This window comes from Pteropus medius, unplaced genomic scaffold, assembly GCF_902729225.1.
Source record: "Pteropus medius unplaced genomic scaffold, Ma_sr-lr_union100, whole genome shotgun sequence".
Classification (NCBI taxonomy): Eukaryota; Metazoa; Chordata; class Mammalia; order Chiroptera; family Pteropodidae; genus Pteropus; species Pteropus medius.
The window spans coordinates 5,337,608-5,355,602 of NW_024349799.1; the positions used below are offsets into that span (position 1 = coordinate 5,337,608).

Here is a 17,995-nt window from a genome sequence, read left to right on the forward strand (position 1 = left end):
TAATCTGCATTTTAAATACCTTAGGTGACTAGATAGAATGTGACCTACAATTTGAGTAACATTGCTTTAAGTCAGAGCATCTCAGCCCTGGCTCTACGTTGGAATAACCTGGACAATTGAAGTACTTTGTATGTTAGGGCTCTTAGTTGCAGACAGTAGAAACAAAGTCTGGTTGATTAGAGCATAGAAAATTTACTGAAAGGATAATGGATAGTTTACAATAGCTAGGAATATTTAGAAGCAAGCTTGGGAAGATGCAGAGAAATAAGGGAGAATGAGCAGTGGCCAGGGCCCCAGGCAAAAGCCCTGCCACAGAACCTTGAGAACTTCACTGCTGCTGTGACTGCAGCGCTGGATGACACAGCACTGCTGCCTCTGGAAACTCAGTTTGACTGCTCTTCTCACTGCCAGAGTAGAACCTCTAAAATCTTAATATTTTTCAGTAGTAACTAGTTGAAAATATTAAGATAGCAATTGCTTAAAATATGATAATCTATACCCTTTCAGCAGGGAGAGAACATAGGCACAGAGAGTTTTCTGCCTAAACTTTCCAAGTAAGAATCTCTGAACCAAAGAACAATCCTACCAGCCTCTCAATATGACAAGGGTAGAAAACACTGATCTTTAGTACTGAATTGGAGTAATGTAAACAAAAAGACATCATAGGTTTTAGATATTAGGTATTAACCTTAAGACAAAAAGGCTGAGACATTTTTTGAAAAGTCCTACTGGAAAAAAACTTCAATATCATTTTTATAGTATCCAAAAACATGTTTATAGTTCTTTAGCCTATTTGATTCATTGTGCTGTAGCTTTTGTAGTCTACCATGCTTTCGAAGACATAATATTTTCAATATGGCTAGTCATTGTGATTTAGGATGAGAGCCTGTAACTTTCATATGATATTATCTTGGAAATGGAATTATTTTTTGAGTCCATTCCTGACATGACTAAGTAAAATATATAATATTCTTTCATTGACATTATTTACTTTCACTTGCCTGGCTAATGTGTAGCATCAGACATTTTAAACCAAAAGATTCTCATGGCTCATCTTAGAAGATGCATACTTCCCATCTGTGTTAGAGTAGATGTACAGGCAGAAAAGACAAGTTAGATTTCTATTTGGAAATGCTAAATTATAATTGAAAACCACAAGAAAGCACTTTTGTGGGTTATGTGTTACCATTCTGTGCCCTTAACTTAAGGTAGATTGTGGTGTGATTGTTTCAGCTATTCAGCTGATTTTAAAGTTTTTACCTTGAAATAATAATGCATTCATAGGAAGCTGCAAGACAGTACAGAGAGATCCCCTATATCTTTTACCTAGTTTCCCTCAATGGTTACATCTTACATAGCTTTATATATAGTAAACAAACAAACAAAAAATAGCATTGGTACAATTACATAATTCTGTTATTTTATCACGAGTATATTCGAGATACATAATGAGTAGATTCGCGATATATACTATTTCATCACCACAAGGATTTCCCTCATGCTACTCCCCTTATAGTCACACCCACTCTCCTATCATCTCTTAACCCCTCACAACCACTAAATAGCTTTTCATTTCTATAATTTTGCCACTTCCAGAATGCTATATAAATAGAATCATATAGTATGTGACCTTTTGAGATTGCCCCCCTCCCCCCGCACGCTCAGCATAATGTCCATGAGAGTTCCTTTTATTACTGAGGAGTATTCCGTAGTATGGTTGTACCATAGTTTAATAGTCACCTGTTGTAGGATGTTTTGGTTGTTTCCAGTTTGAAGCTACAAATAAAGCTGCTATGATCAAACTGCTAAAATATCTAGGTTTATTTAAGTTTTATTGTCTTTTGAACAGTTACACATCATCGAAGTTGGTACACCACCTTCAGGGAACCAGCCTTTTCCAAAGAAGGCAGTGGATGTTTTCTTCCCTCCAGAAGCACAAAATGACTTTCCTGTTGCAATGCAGGTATTTTAGGCAAAACGAAGGGACTTTTGAAATCTCTCCTCTTAACAAAATTAATCCAAAAACTATTATTACTCATAGTCAATATAATTTAAGTGGTGCTTAAAAGAATATCTTTTATTTAAAAATAAAGTTTTTTGGTGAAACTCTATAAAGTAATAATATATAAACTGGGTTATCTTGAATTGTTCAAAATTATGTTTTCTCTTTTATACACTTTATTCATATTATGTTTTATGTAAGAGCTTGGGATATGCCATATTTAAATGTGCTGTAAAAATGAAGAAACCATAAACAAATATTAGCTTAAAATTTTTCATGTAAACTTCTTGTCACAGTTGTAAAATTTCATCATCACTAAAATGGATTTGGATTAAATTTTGTTTATAGGTTCATTATTTTACTGAAGTGTTGATTTTCTTTATACAGATCAGTGAAAAGCATGATGTAGTATTCTTGATTACTAAGTATGGTTATATCCATCTCTATGATCTTGAGACTGGTACCTGTATCTACATGAACAGAATCAGTGGAGAAACAATCTTTGTTACTGCACCTCATGAAGCCACAGCTGGAATAATTGGAGTAAATAGAAAAGGACAAGTAAGAAAACCTTGAAACTTAAATTAAGCAATAAAATAACACTTATTACTGTTAGCTTTTTCTTTTAAGTAAATGGTAACTTTGGATGTCAGAAAATAATGTACACCTGAAAAAACAGAAGCATATGATACAGAAGCAAAATCTCTCTTTGATCTTGTCTCAGAGAGAGAGAGACTATTTGGCATATGGCCACCTAAGATTGTGTTATGTGTCTGTTTTCAAAAGAAGTGACTTTATGCAAAGAAACTATTAGGGACACATTTGACGGACTGTATACTTTTTATAGGAGTATTCTTCCTATGACCTCTAAGACGGACTATCAACTACAATGAAAGGAATTTTTCCTGCATATTTTCTAATTCTTTGTTACTAAATATTTAATATTGGAAGGTGATGTGTTATAGTAGCTATTGTGGGGTATGTGGCAAGTTATCGAGTTAGACTGGGAAAATATTAGCTGTTGTGAATTGGTCATGATTGACAAACCTCTTCACATCATTAACAAGTGATTCTTTTTCAGTGTTTTCTTAGTGTTTTAGTGTAATTGGAATATTCCACCTGGAGGTATCTTTTCCAAAAAATGGTTAAAACTTCAAAAATAGTACTGTTATTTGTCTTGACTTTTACTAGTTTTCCGCCAAATTAATACTTTTCCCAAGTAGTAAGCAAAGGGAGTAGTAGTTGTTTTTTTTCTGCTTTGTTCTCTTAAGTTCCAGAAAATGGGCTGTATGTGAAGAGGCAAATTCTCTAGAGAAAGGGAGTCTTTCCTTACCTGCTCATCCCCTGCCTCAGCTCCACACCTGGTCAGCTGCTTTATCTTTATTCCCTTACAACTTAGCCCGTCTCACAGCACTTACCACAATGAATTACATTGCTTGCTGAAAACTGCTTCAGTCGCTGTTCTTTAGGAAAGGGGCTTTTCTTTGTTTGTGTTTCCACACCAGTCAATGTCTGGCACAAAAGTGACTTTAAAAATTAAGTAGCTTTCATTTATTCACTTGCATGTGTCTTGGAAAAATCAAGAATGAATTGGCCTTTTGGTGAACTAGGTCAGTGATAATTTAATAATCATGAAGTTGATAAGCCAGAGACCTTTTATTTTCACTACTTAGCTGATGTTTTTAAGATAATGTTTAAACTAAAGTAACTTGAATGATTTTGCCAATATATTTGATAATCATAACTCTGATTCTGAGAATTTACTGTTCTCCCTTCCATTCCCTACAATTTTCTGTGCCAGCTGCTTTGAGTAAGGAGATGGGTGTTTACAGTAACCTGAGGCCTTAGGACTTTTCTCTACACTTCTGATCAAAGCCAAGTATAGCTGGACATATACCCTGAAGGAATGAGTGTGTAGTTTCTATTGGTTGAAAAATCAAAAGTGATGAAGATGTCATTGCCAATATCTAGCTTAACTTGGTAGACCCGAGTACTTTAGAAGATACTGGAATGAACCTTCTTTGTACCCTGTAGATCTTAAATACTGGTTGCTGGAAATCTATTAGAACAATTAACCAACATCTGGTCCTTTCCTAAACATGTACTGAGACATTTGGTCCATGCCCAGAGGTCTTGGATATTTAGTTCTTGAAATGTGCCAATACCAGCTAGGCTAACCAAGGCGCAAGAAGGGTTATTATTGGGTATACAGCTACAACACAATTATTAGACCAATAAAACATAATATTTTTATGTATTAATCCTATAAACCAAAAACGTAAAAAGCATTATGGGCTTTTTGTACTCGGGGACATTTTCTGAGCCTGGATAGTTTTGACAGGACCATTTGGCATGGAACAAATAAGCTCATGGACATTTAAGAACAAATTTCAAGGACCTTTTATCATGAACCAAATGTTTTTGTGGATGTTTTAGACGGGACCAAATGTCCTGCAAGGGTTAGAACAAGTCTAAAAGTAAGATAAAGATGAAACTGTGGATTTGACATTTGGGGAAGACTAAGGTAGTGATTAGTAGGAAGTTTCAGAATGAATAGTTGAAACTGGATTTGTTCATTTTCCTTATTTATTTATTTTTTTTTAGGAGGTAACCATTAAATTAAAGGTGGAGGTCAGGAATGCAAATGACTATAAAGAAAGTAATCACTTCCTTCCTTTAAAAGGCATGTCTTAATATGGAGTAGAATGACACATTGCAGATACCAGATGGTCTAAGTAAGCTTTGAGGAGAGGAGTTAGACCTGTAGAAATGAAAATTTTAGAGGTTCTAATTTCTTCATTTTCCTCAAAAGGAATAATAGAACAGACAGGATTGACTTTTACCTATTTGTTTGGTTATTGAGTTCTCAAATTGTATTTGACTCTTGTTGCTCTTGGGACAGAAATTTCCCATTTTCATTTATTTAATAAATATTAAGCATTTACTTTGTGCTAAACACTGCCCAATGCTAACAGTACAATTAAACAAAGATAAGTACCCTCCACCCCCTTTTTAATGTGAAATAGTGACTGAGAAACAAGCAAGAAATTATAATAGTAGGAGGAATACTGTTGTTGAAGGTAATAGAAGTAGTTCACAAGCTGGGGTGTCTAACCAGCTCTGCTGCTGGAGAGAAGAATGGATGTGTAGTGAAGGGCTCCCTTTCTCTATGGCAATTAACAGTATTTCGGCTTTTAGGCAAGTAGGGCAGCATTTTGTGGCAGTGACTTTTTAGGAGGACTGAGGGTGGTAACTGTACTTCAAATATAAGCAATTAGAAATTGCTTTTTACTGATGCCACTTTAGTAAGCACCTACTGTATACCTTGCATTATATTAAGTGCTGAGTATAATGTGGCCTATAGGAATGTAAATGTAATTAAAGAAAATTACTGGAAAATACTTGTGGGGGGAAAAAAAACACCCTAGGGTTAAAAGGAATATATATACCTTAAACTTCTTCCAGGTAATCCCTAAAATTTGTTTATTTCATAGTTTCTTTATAGTCATTTTCTAGTCATTGTCAGGATTGTGTTACCTAAGAATCTATAAATCATATGGAATTGTCTTTCAGAGCTCAGTTAACTAGGCACCTTAATCTTTGGTGTTAACCACATTGAAAGTGAATGGATGATAGCAAAGCAATTAATTTGAGCAGTATGAAATAGGGAGAATGGCCATATTTCAGGAACCCCCAACTGGCTTAGCACCCCTTAGTTTTCTCTCTTCTGGCCTCTTTTTACTTTTTTACGGCAACATGAAAGCATCTGTCACAATTTTAGTACTTTGTGACTCAGTGGTAATTGGTTCTAAACAGGTTTGGTATCATTGATCTCCAAATGAACACATTGCAGCTCTTCATTTATCTTTAAATTGCAGGTTCTATCAGTGTGTGTGGAAGAAGAAAACATAATTCCTTATATCACCAACGTCCTACAAAATCCTGATCTGGCTCTGAGAATGGCTGTACGTAACAACTTAGCTGGTGCTGAAGAACTCTTTGCTCGGAAATTTAATGCTCTCTTTGCCCAGGGAAATTACTCAGAGGCAGCAAAAGTGGCTGCTAATGCACCAAAGGTAAGTAGTTATGAAAGAAGTTGCCATGATTCAATTAATGTTAATATGCTCTATTTTTAATACTGTTAGAAGTGGAACCAGCTCTCCACAGAGAAACTAATCTTGAGGTTAACACTTTCCTGTAGTAGCATATGAGTTACTTGTCAGTGTCTCTGGATTTCGTTAATTACTTTTCTGTGCTCTAGATTTGATTAGTTGTTTAAAATCCAGAATGTTAGAAGCATATGTAGATTTAACAAGCTAGGATTTACATAGATGTAATAATGTTTAGTTAGTTGTAATACTGTTTGACCTTAATGATAGCTGCCATTTTTTTTTTTTCCTGCAAAAGCTTTGTTTCCATTTGGTTCACAGCTTGGGAGAGGGCTCCAGGGTGGTTAAAAAGCTGCCTAGTAGCTGCAAGGAGAGGCACAGGCAGAAGCCCTGACACCAGGGGGATGCCAGCGGGGCCCCTCAGAGGCCACTGGGCTCCAGAGGCTCCTCGTCGTGCTCAAGGGCGAACCTTTTGAAGAGATACTCAGCCCCACCAGGGGCCAGTCAGCCTTCAGAGGTTAGTCAGGTGGTTGCCCTTCTTCTTGATGAGTTTCACCTCATCTAGGAAGTGGCTCTTCAGGAAGTCACAGAAATGGGGTTCTGTGTGATCAGAATCCAGAGCATGCAGATCCAGTAGAGCCTGGTTCAGGTTCTTCTCTAGGACCACGGCAGCTTCCATGGTGTCCATTGTTTTATCCCACTAACCCTGGGACAGCTTCTGTGCATCCTGGAGAGGGCATGGCCACTGTGCTGGCTTTACGTCTTTAAGAGACTCTCTGTGCCCTCCACTTCTCAGCCAATTCATGGAAAAAGTGGCCCATCCCCTTCAGAGCCACATCTTTGCAGTCAAAATAGAAGCCCAAAAGAGAAGTTAAGTGTAGGAGGCCCACAGATGCAGGTTAATCAGGCAGTTCATAGCAGCTTCTACCTCTGTGGAACAGTTCTGACAAATCTTGGAGCTCATGGTTGATCAGGAATAAGGAGCTAAGCTCAAAGAAGATGTTGGCTGGTCTCTGAGGCAGAGGGTGGCTGAGAAGATGGTTCCAAAGTTTACACCTGGAAAAGTGGTTGAAGGATGGTTGGAGGCTGGAAGAAAGAGTATCCATGGATCTGTTCCGTCCAAACACTGTTGAAGCAAGAGACAGATCCATGGGACCACAGAGCACACTGCCTGATAGTACTGATTTTATTTCCAAAAGTTGAATAATAAACAGTTCCTGTTCAGTTTATGGTAGGAAGAGTTGTCTGAAATTGAGCTGAGTTTATTCTCATCTCTTTTGTGTTATGTTGGACTGAATGAATAGCTCACATTCTCACCAGTATTATATCATGAAATTTGCACTTAATGCGAACCTGGACTAAAAGCTAGCTGTAACAACTGTATACTTATTTTCTCACACACTGGCAATGTAATTAGATTTGTATATTTTTGATTCTGAATTACATTGAACCACAGAAGTGACATGTTGACTGAACCTTTTTACTATTCATTATAGTGAAGATTTGAAATTTAGTGTTAGTAGATGAAATCGTGCTTTTAAGATTACCTAAAAATCATGGAGTTATTAGTGTGATGTTGGGTCACCTTAAAGGAGTCTGTATCATTTCTCTTTCTTAAAGGGAATCCTTCGTACTCCAGACACTATTCGTCGGTTCCAGAGTGTTCCAGCCCAGCCAGGTCAAACTTCTCCTCTACTTCAGTATTTTGGAATCCTTTTGGACCAAGGCCAGCTAAACAAATATGAATCCTTAGAACTGTGTAGGCCTGTACTTCAGCAAGGGCGGAAACAGCTTTTGGAGAAATGGTTAAAAGAAGATAAGGTATGTAACTTTTGTTACCATACTTTTGCTTTGATTGCACTAAATACCATGTTAGCAAGTGAAAAACATCTAGGCTGCACCAAAACATCTCTATTATTTACTGCTTGTAGGAATAGAATAAGCAGAAATTGCATGAGATACATAAACTTAATTCCCTTTAAAACTTAATTTTATAACATGTCAAGATAAGATCTTTGTCAAGGATTCTTGCTTGGTGGTTAAAACTACTAACATGGAAGCAAATTGCTATCCTTTGATTTAGGAAAAGCTTAGTGTGAGACACTTAATTCAGTATGCATTCATATTTGTCAACATGTAACACTCATTTGGACATAAGAATATATTTCTATCTCCCACATCCCACACTTGATAAGATAGATACGCACAGTAGTTTCAACTATGCAAATATATCTTTTCTTGTAGAATTTGCCAAGTATCAAAATTGTGGTATTTGCTGATAGTAACCATGTTTGGGTGTGCAAGGGAAACATGTTATGTAAAATGTTGGATCATAGATATGTTAATAAGACAGCAGGGCTGTCTAATTAGCAGTGATACAGATTCCCAGAATGATTTCACAGTATGCTGATTGGCATTACATGGGAAAATATTTAACTCAGTTTCTTGAAATTTATTTAAATATGATCCTTTAAAAACTTGTTAACCAGCTTTCTTTACTGTAGGATTTCTCTATGCCTTTTATATTCATTGAGTACTTAACTAATTTCTTTTTATATAGAGCATTTAATGGTACTGTGTTTTCTAGAGCATATTATAGAAAACATTGCTTATTTGTAAGGCAGCTAACAAGTTGGAACAATCCACCAGTGCTATTCCTTTTATACCATCATAAAAGTGGCAGTATTGAAGTTTCATGTCTTAACGCCATTTCAAGAACTGATGTGGTCCCATATGACACACTCTGAATAGTGAATAACTGTTAATGTTATTAGACCTTTCAGGTTTACTGAATATTGGTAATGTTTTTACATTACTAATTCTGAGTCCTTGTTTCTTGACCCAGCTTCTGGCAATCTTGTATACTGGAGACTAATACTTCAGAGTTGGATGCTTAGATAGGAGCCTATGCTGAAGAATAGTTACTAGCCACACTAGCGAATATTTGAGATCTGTCCTAATTGTTTAAGATAAGGGAGGATTGGAACCTCCAAGATTATCTGAGTTGACCTATATAATGGTGTGAAACTTTTTTGGATATCATTACCTTTTTTCATGAATGGTCATATGGCATCCATTTGTAATAAAAGAGATACTCATCAACTCTTCATTAGTTAGCATTTTCAGTTAAGAAACATATACTCTAATAGAACTTCTTACCTCTCAGTATTGAATATCAAAGTTAAGGGCTATTCTCTGACATAACCACTAAAAGTAGAAAACCAACTCTAGTATGTAAAGCAAACCCTTTTAGGGAAGCTGCTTTACAGATTGGGCAGCTGACTGAGAAAGGTTGAATAGTACAGAGGAGGAAATCTGCTTATATACCACCTAAAAATTTTAAAATTTTTATCTGATCTTTTGGAATCATTGTCCTGCTTTACAAATCCAAAAGTCAAGAAGATAATGGAGTTTAGATACTTCAGACATACAGATTATACCTTACTTTTAATAATGGTCTTTATGGTAAGCTTCATCTGGTTCCTTAATATCAAATTTTCATTTGGTAATATTACATTCAAAGTTACATTATTTTGAAAAACTGGGGCCATGTGGGTCTGATACCTGAGTATTTTTAATAGTTAGAAGTATAACATTCCGCTTTTTAAGTACTTAATTTCTAACCAAGTATTGGTAATATCTATTAAATGTGAAATTTTGGTGGGCTTTTTATCCTTAAGTGGATTGTGTGGAGAATTTTACTGAGACATTACTGTGACTATATGATCAAGAGTCTTTACTAACCACAATCCCTGAATACTTATGATATATTCTGGGACAATTAACTAAGTGCTTATCATATTATTTACAGTGGAAGTATTGTCAACTGTTCATTTATAAAACAATTCATGGAATACTAAACAATCTCTTTTTTTCTTTGGACAGCTGGAATGTTCTGAAGAACTTGGTGACCTTGTGAAATCTGTGGACCCTACATTGGCACTTAGTGTGTACCTAAGGGCTAATGTACCAAATAAAGTCATTCAGTGCTTTGCAGAAACAGGTCAAGTCCAGAAGATTGTTTTATATGCTAAAAAAGTGAGTTCAAGAAAATAAATCCTCAACATAAATTTATTAAAACATTAACGAGAAATTAGCCTATAGAAGCTCTAAGTGACTTTAATAGTGAATTTCCATAGGGGATGGAAAAAGATATTGCCTTGAGAGACCTAGAAGGTATTGCATTGAAAGAAATAGGTTAGATAGAGAAAGACAAATATTTCATGATTTCACGTACATGTGGAATCTAAAGAATAAAATAACAGCAAAAGCAGAAAAAAACAGAATATTTTGAGGACTACTAGATGGGGGTGCTTGGGAGGGATGGTGAAAAAAGGCAAAGGATTTAAGAAGTACAAATGAATAGTTGCAGAATAAGACATGGAGATGGAGAGTGTAGTATGGGGAACATGGTTAGTGTAATATGTAAGGGAGAACAGAGGTACTAGATTTAGTGGGGTGATCACTTTGTGAGTTATGTGGATCTCTGATCACTATGCTGTACAACTGAAACTGATATGCCAACTATAATTGAAAAAAAAAACCTCACTGAATTGTACAATGGAAGTAAGAGCAACTAATTGTCTATTATATTTCAGTAAAGCTGGGGGAAAAAAAGATTCCCCCTTTTACATTCTGAAACTAACCAAAGTTTCTCTTCTTTTGGATATCTGAAAGAATTAACTCTCTAACAGAGGCTATTTCAGCTACTTCCTCATTTCAAATCTCCCAACAGATTATGTTCTACCTAGAATGACTGTAGTTAAAAATTAAAACATAACGCTCAGTACAATTCTATGACAATGGCTTATTCAAAGCAAATACATATTGTAAATAACAACCAGAGTTAAAATGATACAATTCATTAATTGTTTCACAAAATTTATGGGTTCAGACAGGAGACAGCTGAACATATCAGTATGTTTGTCACTTCTACCCCATTTGCTCAAAGTGTTTTCTGAGTGAGACTATTCATGATCAATGCCACCAGCAGTGGATAAGCCTGGTCCCTGCAGTGAACCTGTCCTGTTATGGAGTATGTTTCTTTTCGCCTTTCTTTGTATCACTGATAGAAATTGTAATTTTTGAATTGTCCTGTTAACAAAAATGGAATTGTTTTTTCTAGAACGATATTTCCTATTCTGCTTACCAAACTATAATTTAGTGGCATTTAAATTACATGACGGCTCCAATAAAATATAACTGGAATAAATTGATTTTATAAAAAAAAGTGTATTTCCTTAAATTTGAATTACTTGGAAAAGTATAAAAACCCTATTTTAGTTCTCACATATAGAATTATTCAGAAAAGGAGACTGTTACTCTTACATAGCTTATCAGAATTTAAGATGGCAGGAGCATACTTATTTTAATCTGTTAGAGCAAACTTTTTGAAATAGTCATTCATCAAAAATGAATAAGCCAATTATAAAAATTTATGGCTATTCAGATATCTCCAAGGTATCTATTTGCCTCATATAAACTGAGGTCAAATTAAGCATCTTAAGTTAAAACTGAATTTGTATTTTCACCAATAGTTCTATATTAGTAAGATTCTATTCTAGAAAAAACAAAACAAAGCATTTAAATGATATAAAAATGAAAACTTTGCGGCAGGGTTTAAAGTTTTGTCTTTTTTTAGGTTGGATATACTCCAGACTGGATCTTTCTGCTGAGAAATGTCATGCGTATCAGTCCAGATCAGGGACAGCAGTTTGCTCAAATGTTAGTTCAGGATGAAGAACCTCTTGCTGATATCACACAGGTAAAGACATTAAAATGTATTCTGTAGAAGTTGATTTAAATAGAGAATGGAGGGATCTGTGTTTAAACAACTTGGAGAAGAATGGGTTAGCCTTTCTGTTTGTAAATACTAGAGCTGTGTCTATACATAGACAAAAAAGCAAGTTGCAGAAGAATGGACAGTAAGATACCATCTATATACAGTTTTAAAATGTATGAAAAGAACTCCATCTTTAGAGATGTGTATTATTAAAAATATGAGAAATATGTGGAAATAATAAAACTCAAAGGACAATTGCTGCCACTGGGTGAGGAGAGAGGGAAGTGATACATATGGAAGTGGGAGTCAAAGACTCCATATTTATGAATTTGCATATTTTAAATAGTTTATCAAAAATTTAAATCTATAGGTTTGATTATATTCTGCTATTATATATATCTTGAAATATATTGTAGTTGTTTTTACCAGAAGTAAAGATAACTCCAGAAGACAAAAATTTATTCTTAAATTATGAAGTTATGTTGTCCAGATAATATTTTTTAAATCTGGGATTTGGTCTGGCTTTTTTTTAATATATAAAAAAGATAATGTTTAATTTCCTTTTACTTACCTATTATCAACAGTGTCATTTAGTGATTTTTAAACAACTTAAAGCAATATCTTTTAAATCTTTTTTTGCAGATTGTGGATGTCTTTATGGAGTATAATCTAATTCAACAGTGTACTGCCTTCTTGCTCGATGCCTTGAAGAATAATCGCCCATCCGAAGGTCCCTTACAGACACGGTTGCTTGAGATGAACCTTATGCATGCACCTCAAGTATGTATTTTCATGCTTTTGAGGCATGTTTCCAAAACTGTTTTAGTATTTACTCAGAGCTTCTTAGATTAAGTTATTCGAAGCTGCCGAGATAGCTATTCTTCATTGAAGAAAATTTAGCTAACATTCCTTTGTACGTCTTCTCCTTTATCAATTCACTGTTGAATCTTAATATGTAATCTAGATATAGAATTACTGATATAAATGGGCTGATAAAATAAACTCATCCTGTGTGTGATTTTTATAGGTTGCAGATGCTATTCTAGGGAATCAGATGTTCACGCATTATGACCGGGCTCATATTGCTCAACTGTGTGAAAAGGCTGGCCTACTGCAGCGTGCATTAGAACACTTCACTGACTTATATGATATAAAGCGTGCAGTTGTTCACACCCATCTTCTTAACCCCGAGGTATTCCAATTTCTTATCTAATAGATGGTGTTAGTTATGATTAATTGATACACTGAAAATGTGTTTGTGATACTGAATGAGTAATTTTATACCACCATTAGGTTTGGTGTTATTTCATTTATTTATTTGCTTATATCTTAATTTTGTTCTCTAGTGGTTAGTGAATTACTTTGGGTCCTTATCAGTAGAAGACTCCCTAGAATGCCTCAGGGCCATGCTGTCTGCCAATATTCGTCAGAATCTGCAGATCTGTGTTCAGGTGGCTTCTAAGTATCACGAACAACTGTCAACGCAGTCTCTGATTGAACTTTTTGAATCTTTCAAGAGTTTTGAAGGTAATTAGGAGTTTCTGAATTGTTTTTAATTAAGATAGACAAGAGAGATGGTAGTATGATAGGCTATTGGAAATTTTTTCTACTAGTTTAATTTTATGGGGCAGTTTAAATATTATGCAATAAATGTTGTCAGGCATCTTTTATGTCAGAGTCTAGGGATGTGCAGTGAACAAGACTGCTTGAATATTTTATAGGTGAAATAAAGGCAGAATTTTAAGATGTAAATATGTTTAGTAGCTTTGTCATAATCATATAAGATGAAAATACTAGTGATCAAGTATAATAAAATTTCATGCTTATGTTGTCTGACTCTTATAATGGCAGGTGTTTTTAACCAAGGACATTTTGTGACTTGTCACACTATACAGCAGGTTTTCTCAGCCTCAACATTACAGACATTTTAGGATGGATAATTTTCTTGGTGGTGGTGGGGTTGTGTGTATGCAGGATGTTTAGCAGCATCCCTTGCTTCTACCCACTAGATGCCAGTGGCATCAGCGCCACCAGCTGTAACTACAAAACATGTTTCCAGACATTGCCAGATGTCTCCTGGGAATAAAATCACCCGGAGTTGAGAACCACTGCTATACTGAGTACTAACGTAATCACTGTTGGTTGACTCTTAGGTTCAGTAGCTAAACTTCTGGTCCTCAATTACTTATTCTTCTCTCTTTTTGTAGTATTGCTTTAGATAGAAGGAACAAGATTTCTACTAATTTTCTTAATGTTCTTAGTTTCTGTATGTTATTTTAACAATGCACTAAATTTATGCTATTCAGTACAGTAGCCATAGCCACAAGAAGAATGTAAATTTAAAATAATTAAAATTGAATACAATTAAAATTTAGTTCTTCAGTTACACTAGCCACATTTCAAGTGCTTGATAACCACATGTGGATATAGAACATTTTTATCATTGTAGAAAGTTCTATTGGACAGCACTGCGTTAAACTCTTTTTTCAAACTACTTTTGTACATTTCCCATTAACTATATATGGAAAAACAACTGCTATAAGGGACTTCATTTAAAATTTCTCATATGGAATATGGTGAAATAATTAGCTTTGGTATTAAATAGCTGCCTCTTATTTCTCAACTACTAAAAAGTACTAGATTGAATTTTCTGTTTTATAGAGAGTAAAGTTCAAATCCATTTATTGAACTGATTACTGGATTAATTAGTATTCTTATTGAGCTTTTTGAGTAACTAGTTTTTATTTGGGAGTACTCAGTATAACTCTTTTTTCATTTGAGGTATAATTGACATAACAGTGTTTTTTAATTGCTTAAATATTGTTCATTTCTGTCATTCTGAAAAGTGCACCTGTACCTACTTTCAATTATTTGTTCCTTTAAGGTCTCTTTTATTTTCTGGGATCCATTGTTAACTTTAGTCAGGACCCGGATGTGCACTTTAAATATATTCAGGCAGCTTGCAAGACTGGGCAGATCAAAGAAGTAGAAAGAATCTGCAGAGAAAGCAACTGCTACGACCCCGAGCGAGTCAAGAATTTTCTCAAGGTAGGTGATTTCGAGTGATGTGTCTTCTGGTCAGGCTGAAGGCCAGCACTTCTGCAAGAGTTTGCTTAGCTTAAAAAACTTTTCCCCTAAATGTGAATTCTTAGCATTCTCAAATTGTGTGCTGAACTATTTCTTCCAAATTTAATATTCTGTGGTTTGCTCTGAAATAGGGAAGGAAATTAGTGAGTAATACTTCAGAATGACCATCTGTTTAAAAGAAGGAAAAAAAAATAGCAGTATCTCAAAGAAATTTTCTTTCTTTCACTTTAAATTTTGGAGAAAAAATTTGAAAAGTGTTTTTAGCCTCAGTGTCATTTTAGAATATCATTTAGGCTCCTTTTGAATATTAAGATCAGCTTGTCCTCAATGTCATTTTAAGTAGCCTCTGTTGTATGCAAAGGGTTCTGTTTTCTAAAGGACATAGGTTTATCTCTGTCATTAAATTAGCCTGACTCTAAAAACTAAATATTAATCATGTATAATTAATTAATTGAAGGTAAGTAAGATCAAATGAAAAAACTCTCAGCTTTATGAGATTAATTTAGTTATAGAGAAGTAAGAATTGCCTGTGCTGGAGTAAAAGGTAATGGTTGAAAGATTTTTAGCTCTTTAAAATATCCTAAGGGCAGTTAATTTTGTTTAATGTTTAATTTTAGCTTTATTCTCATACCTGCTAGTTACTTTGTGAGGAGAAGAAAACTTTAAAGTTGGCAGTTGTATATAAAAATCATGAAAACTATAGAACATACAGTTTTATCACCCAAATATATATTTTACATTTATATTATATATAGGAAATTATTCTAGAGACTGAATATAAAGTTCTTAAACATTTTTTTTTTTTTGTCTTCTGGAAGAATTTTAAATTGAAACTAAAACCAAAATGTTTATTATATAATTCAGTAGAAAAAACAGGCTTTCCCTATTCTACACTGTTATCATTTTTAGGTAATCTGTAGTTGTAATAATAGCTGATCGTTATTTTGAAGACACTACCTGGGCTTTAGATTAAATAGCTAAACCTTTAGGGGTTTCAGTGTTATGAGGTAGTCAGAGTGCGTAAGTTGCTTTGTATTTTAGATTAAAAGATAAACTTTCCCCAAAAGTACAGCTTTATATTGTCCTGGCCATTACAAATATTCTGAGAGGCCTGGCTAGTATAATGTGTTTGAACCCAAGACTTTCTGGTGTCAAAAAACTCTCCAAATTAGAAAAATTGATGCTTTATGCTTGACTAGTGTACCCCTAACACCAGTTTAGTTCCTGCTTTGAGTATCAGTACTGTTTCCTTTTTTAAAAAACACTTAATAGGTTCTTAAACTGATTTTTTTGTTTTTATTAAGCTCTCAACTTTTATGCTTTAGTTGCAATTTCTTTAGCATTGGGTTTTAATATTTGTATTTTGGTATATATGTAAAGCAGGATTAAATTCATTTCATTATTTTCCTTCAGAATAAGACCCCTGGATTTTACGATGGTGGAGCCTTAGGTTGCTTAGCCCATGAGATAAAATTAGATGAGGATTCTCCCTCCATACTTGTGAATTGAGTGCAAACCTGATGGAGTAGGGCGGGCAGTGGATCTGAATTATGGGCTTTTGGACCAGTCAGACCTGGTTCAAATTCCATTTCTTTCTGTTATTAGTTGTTTGTTCATGCAGTATATGTCTACCTGTTACCTCAAGCAAATTAACTAATGTGCCTCAGCCTCCATTTCAACAACCACAAGCAGTGTTATCAAGTACCTGTGTGCCATAGGTATTCGAGTGACAACTGTTGTTAATGAGCTGTGTTGGTGGGCCTTGGAAATAAGGTAGAGTCAGCCTACATGTGAACTCTATCAGGCAAGTTTTGTTTCTTTTTGGTTTCAAGTTATTCCTGACTCCTTGAAGGAATTTTAATTCCAATCTGAGTTAGAAATAAATCTGGTGTCTAATCTTTAAATAATCTGAGTTAGGAGCTCAATACGAAGAAGCTACTATTGTATCCAGCCTTTCACCCCAGTAGTGAGAATGAACATATTAGACCATTTACTCACTTCCCTTACTGACCTGTAGTATGATAGCAGTAATGCTGTGTATCATCACTATTAATAAACTTCATTTTGGTGGTACTAGTTGTATGATAATTGACTGGTGTTGTATGTAAACCCTATGATAATAAGAAAAATACTTCTGTCTGATCTTGAATGTTCAAGTGCTAATTATATGCTAGCCACTAGGAATACAGAGATTGCTAGAATATTATTTCTCCTTTAAAGTAACCTGTGAGTAGTATGAAATGGTGTCAGTAGCATAATTTGGCTCATGTTCTATCTTTGTGAAGCTATAGCTTTATGTAGGAAGCACGAAACTGTTCTTCAGACTCAATAATCTGCTTATTGCTACCTTTAATCTGATTTTCTGTCATTTTATTCTTTCCTGATTTTTCTTCAGTCACACTGGCCTGCTTGCATTCCTGTAACTCCCCAAATCCTGTCCTGCCCCAGGGCATTTGCTTGGGCCCTTTTTCATTTTCTTCTTAGACCTTCATGATCTGTCTGCATCCTTACGTTCTTTTAGATTTCTGATCAAATGCCATGAGAAAATGTCTCAGATTACTTTATCTAAAATAAAACCTATCCTTATTCCATCATTACCTCCCCCATATCCTGCCCTTTTTTTTTTTTTAATAATACTTAACACTGTGACTTTCTCTCTTCCCGTTACAATGTAAGTCTCGAGGTAATGCGTACTTTGTTCCTCACTGTATTTCCAGTACATAAGAACAATGTCTGATACATAGGTACTCAGTAAATATTAATTAAATTAATAACTTTATGAAGATCTCTGAATATGTTTATATAAATTTCAATTTTGATCTTAAAACCTTTAACCATAATAGCTAGAGAGTAACCTTTTAGTAAATAATTTAAAATATTAATAGCATTACTCACACGTATGAAATCATGCAAATTTAAGCAATCAAGAAAGTATCCCAGTTTTTGTCTGTTTTCGCTCTTAAATTTTCTTTCGGAATACAATATAGTGTTTTTGCCAACAGAAATTTAAATACC

The 17,995-nt window shown here is 34.7% G+C and overlaps 1 protein-coding gene across 2 annotated transcripts in view; it reads left to right on the plus strand.

Annotated features, from left to right (window-relative positions):
* CLTC (clathrin heavy chain) overlaps positions 1-17,995 on the plus strand; it is a 63,112-nt gene that overhangs the window by 24,332 nt on the left and 20,785 nt on the right. For both annotated transcript variants that reach the window (XM_039885795.1, XM_039885796.1), the window contains exons 5-14: positions 1,850-1,963; positions 2,390-2,563; positions 5,881-6,078; positions 7,732-7,932; positions 9,997-10,149; positions 11,753-11,875; positions 12,536-12,673; positions 12,921-13,085; positions 13,240-13,420; positions 14,778-14,941. In XM_039885795.1, coding sequence (XP_039741729.1) covers positions 1,850-1,963; positions 2,390-2,563; positions 5,881-6,078; positions 7,732-7,932; positions 9,997-10,149; positions 11,753-11,875; positions 12,536-12,673; positions 12,921-13,085; positions 13,240-13,420; positions 14,778-14,941 — 1,611 coding nt within the window. The remainder of the gene's footprint in view (positions 1-1,849; positions 1,964-2,389; positions 2,564-5,880; positions 6,079-7,731; positions 7,933-9,996; positions 10,150-11,752; positions 11,876-12,535; positions 12,674-12,920; positions 13,086-13,239; positions 13,421-14,777; positions 14,942-17,995) is intronic.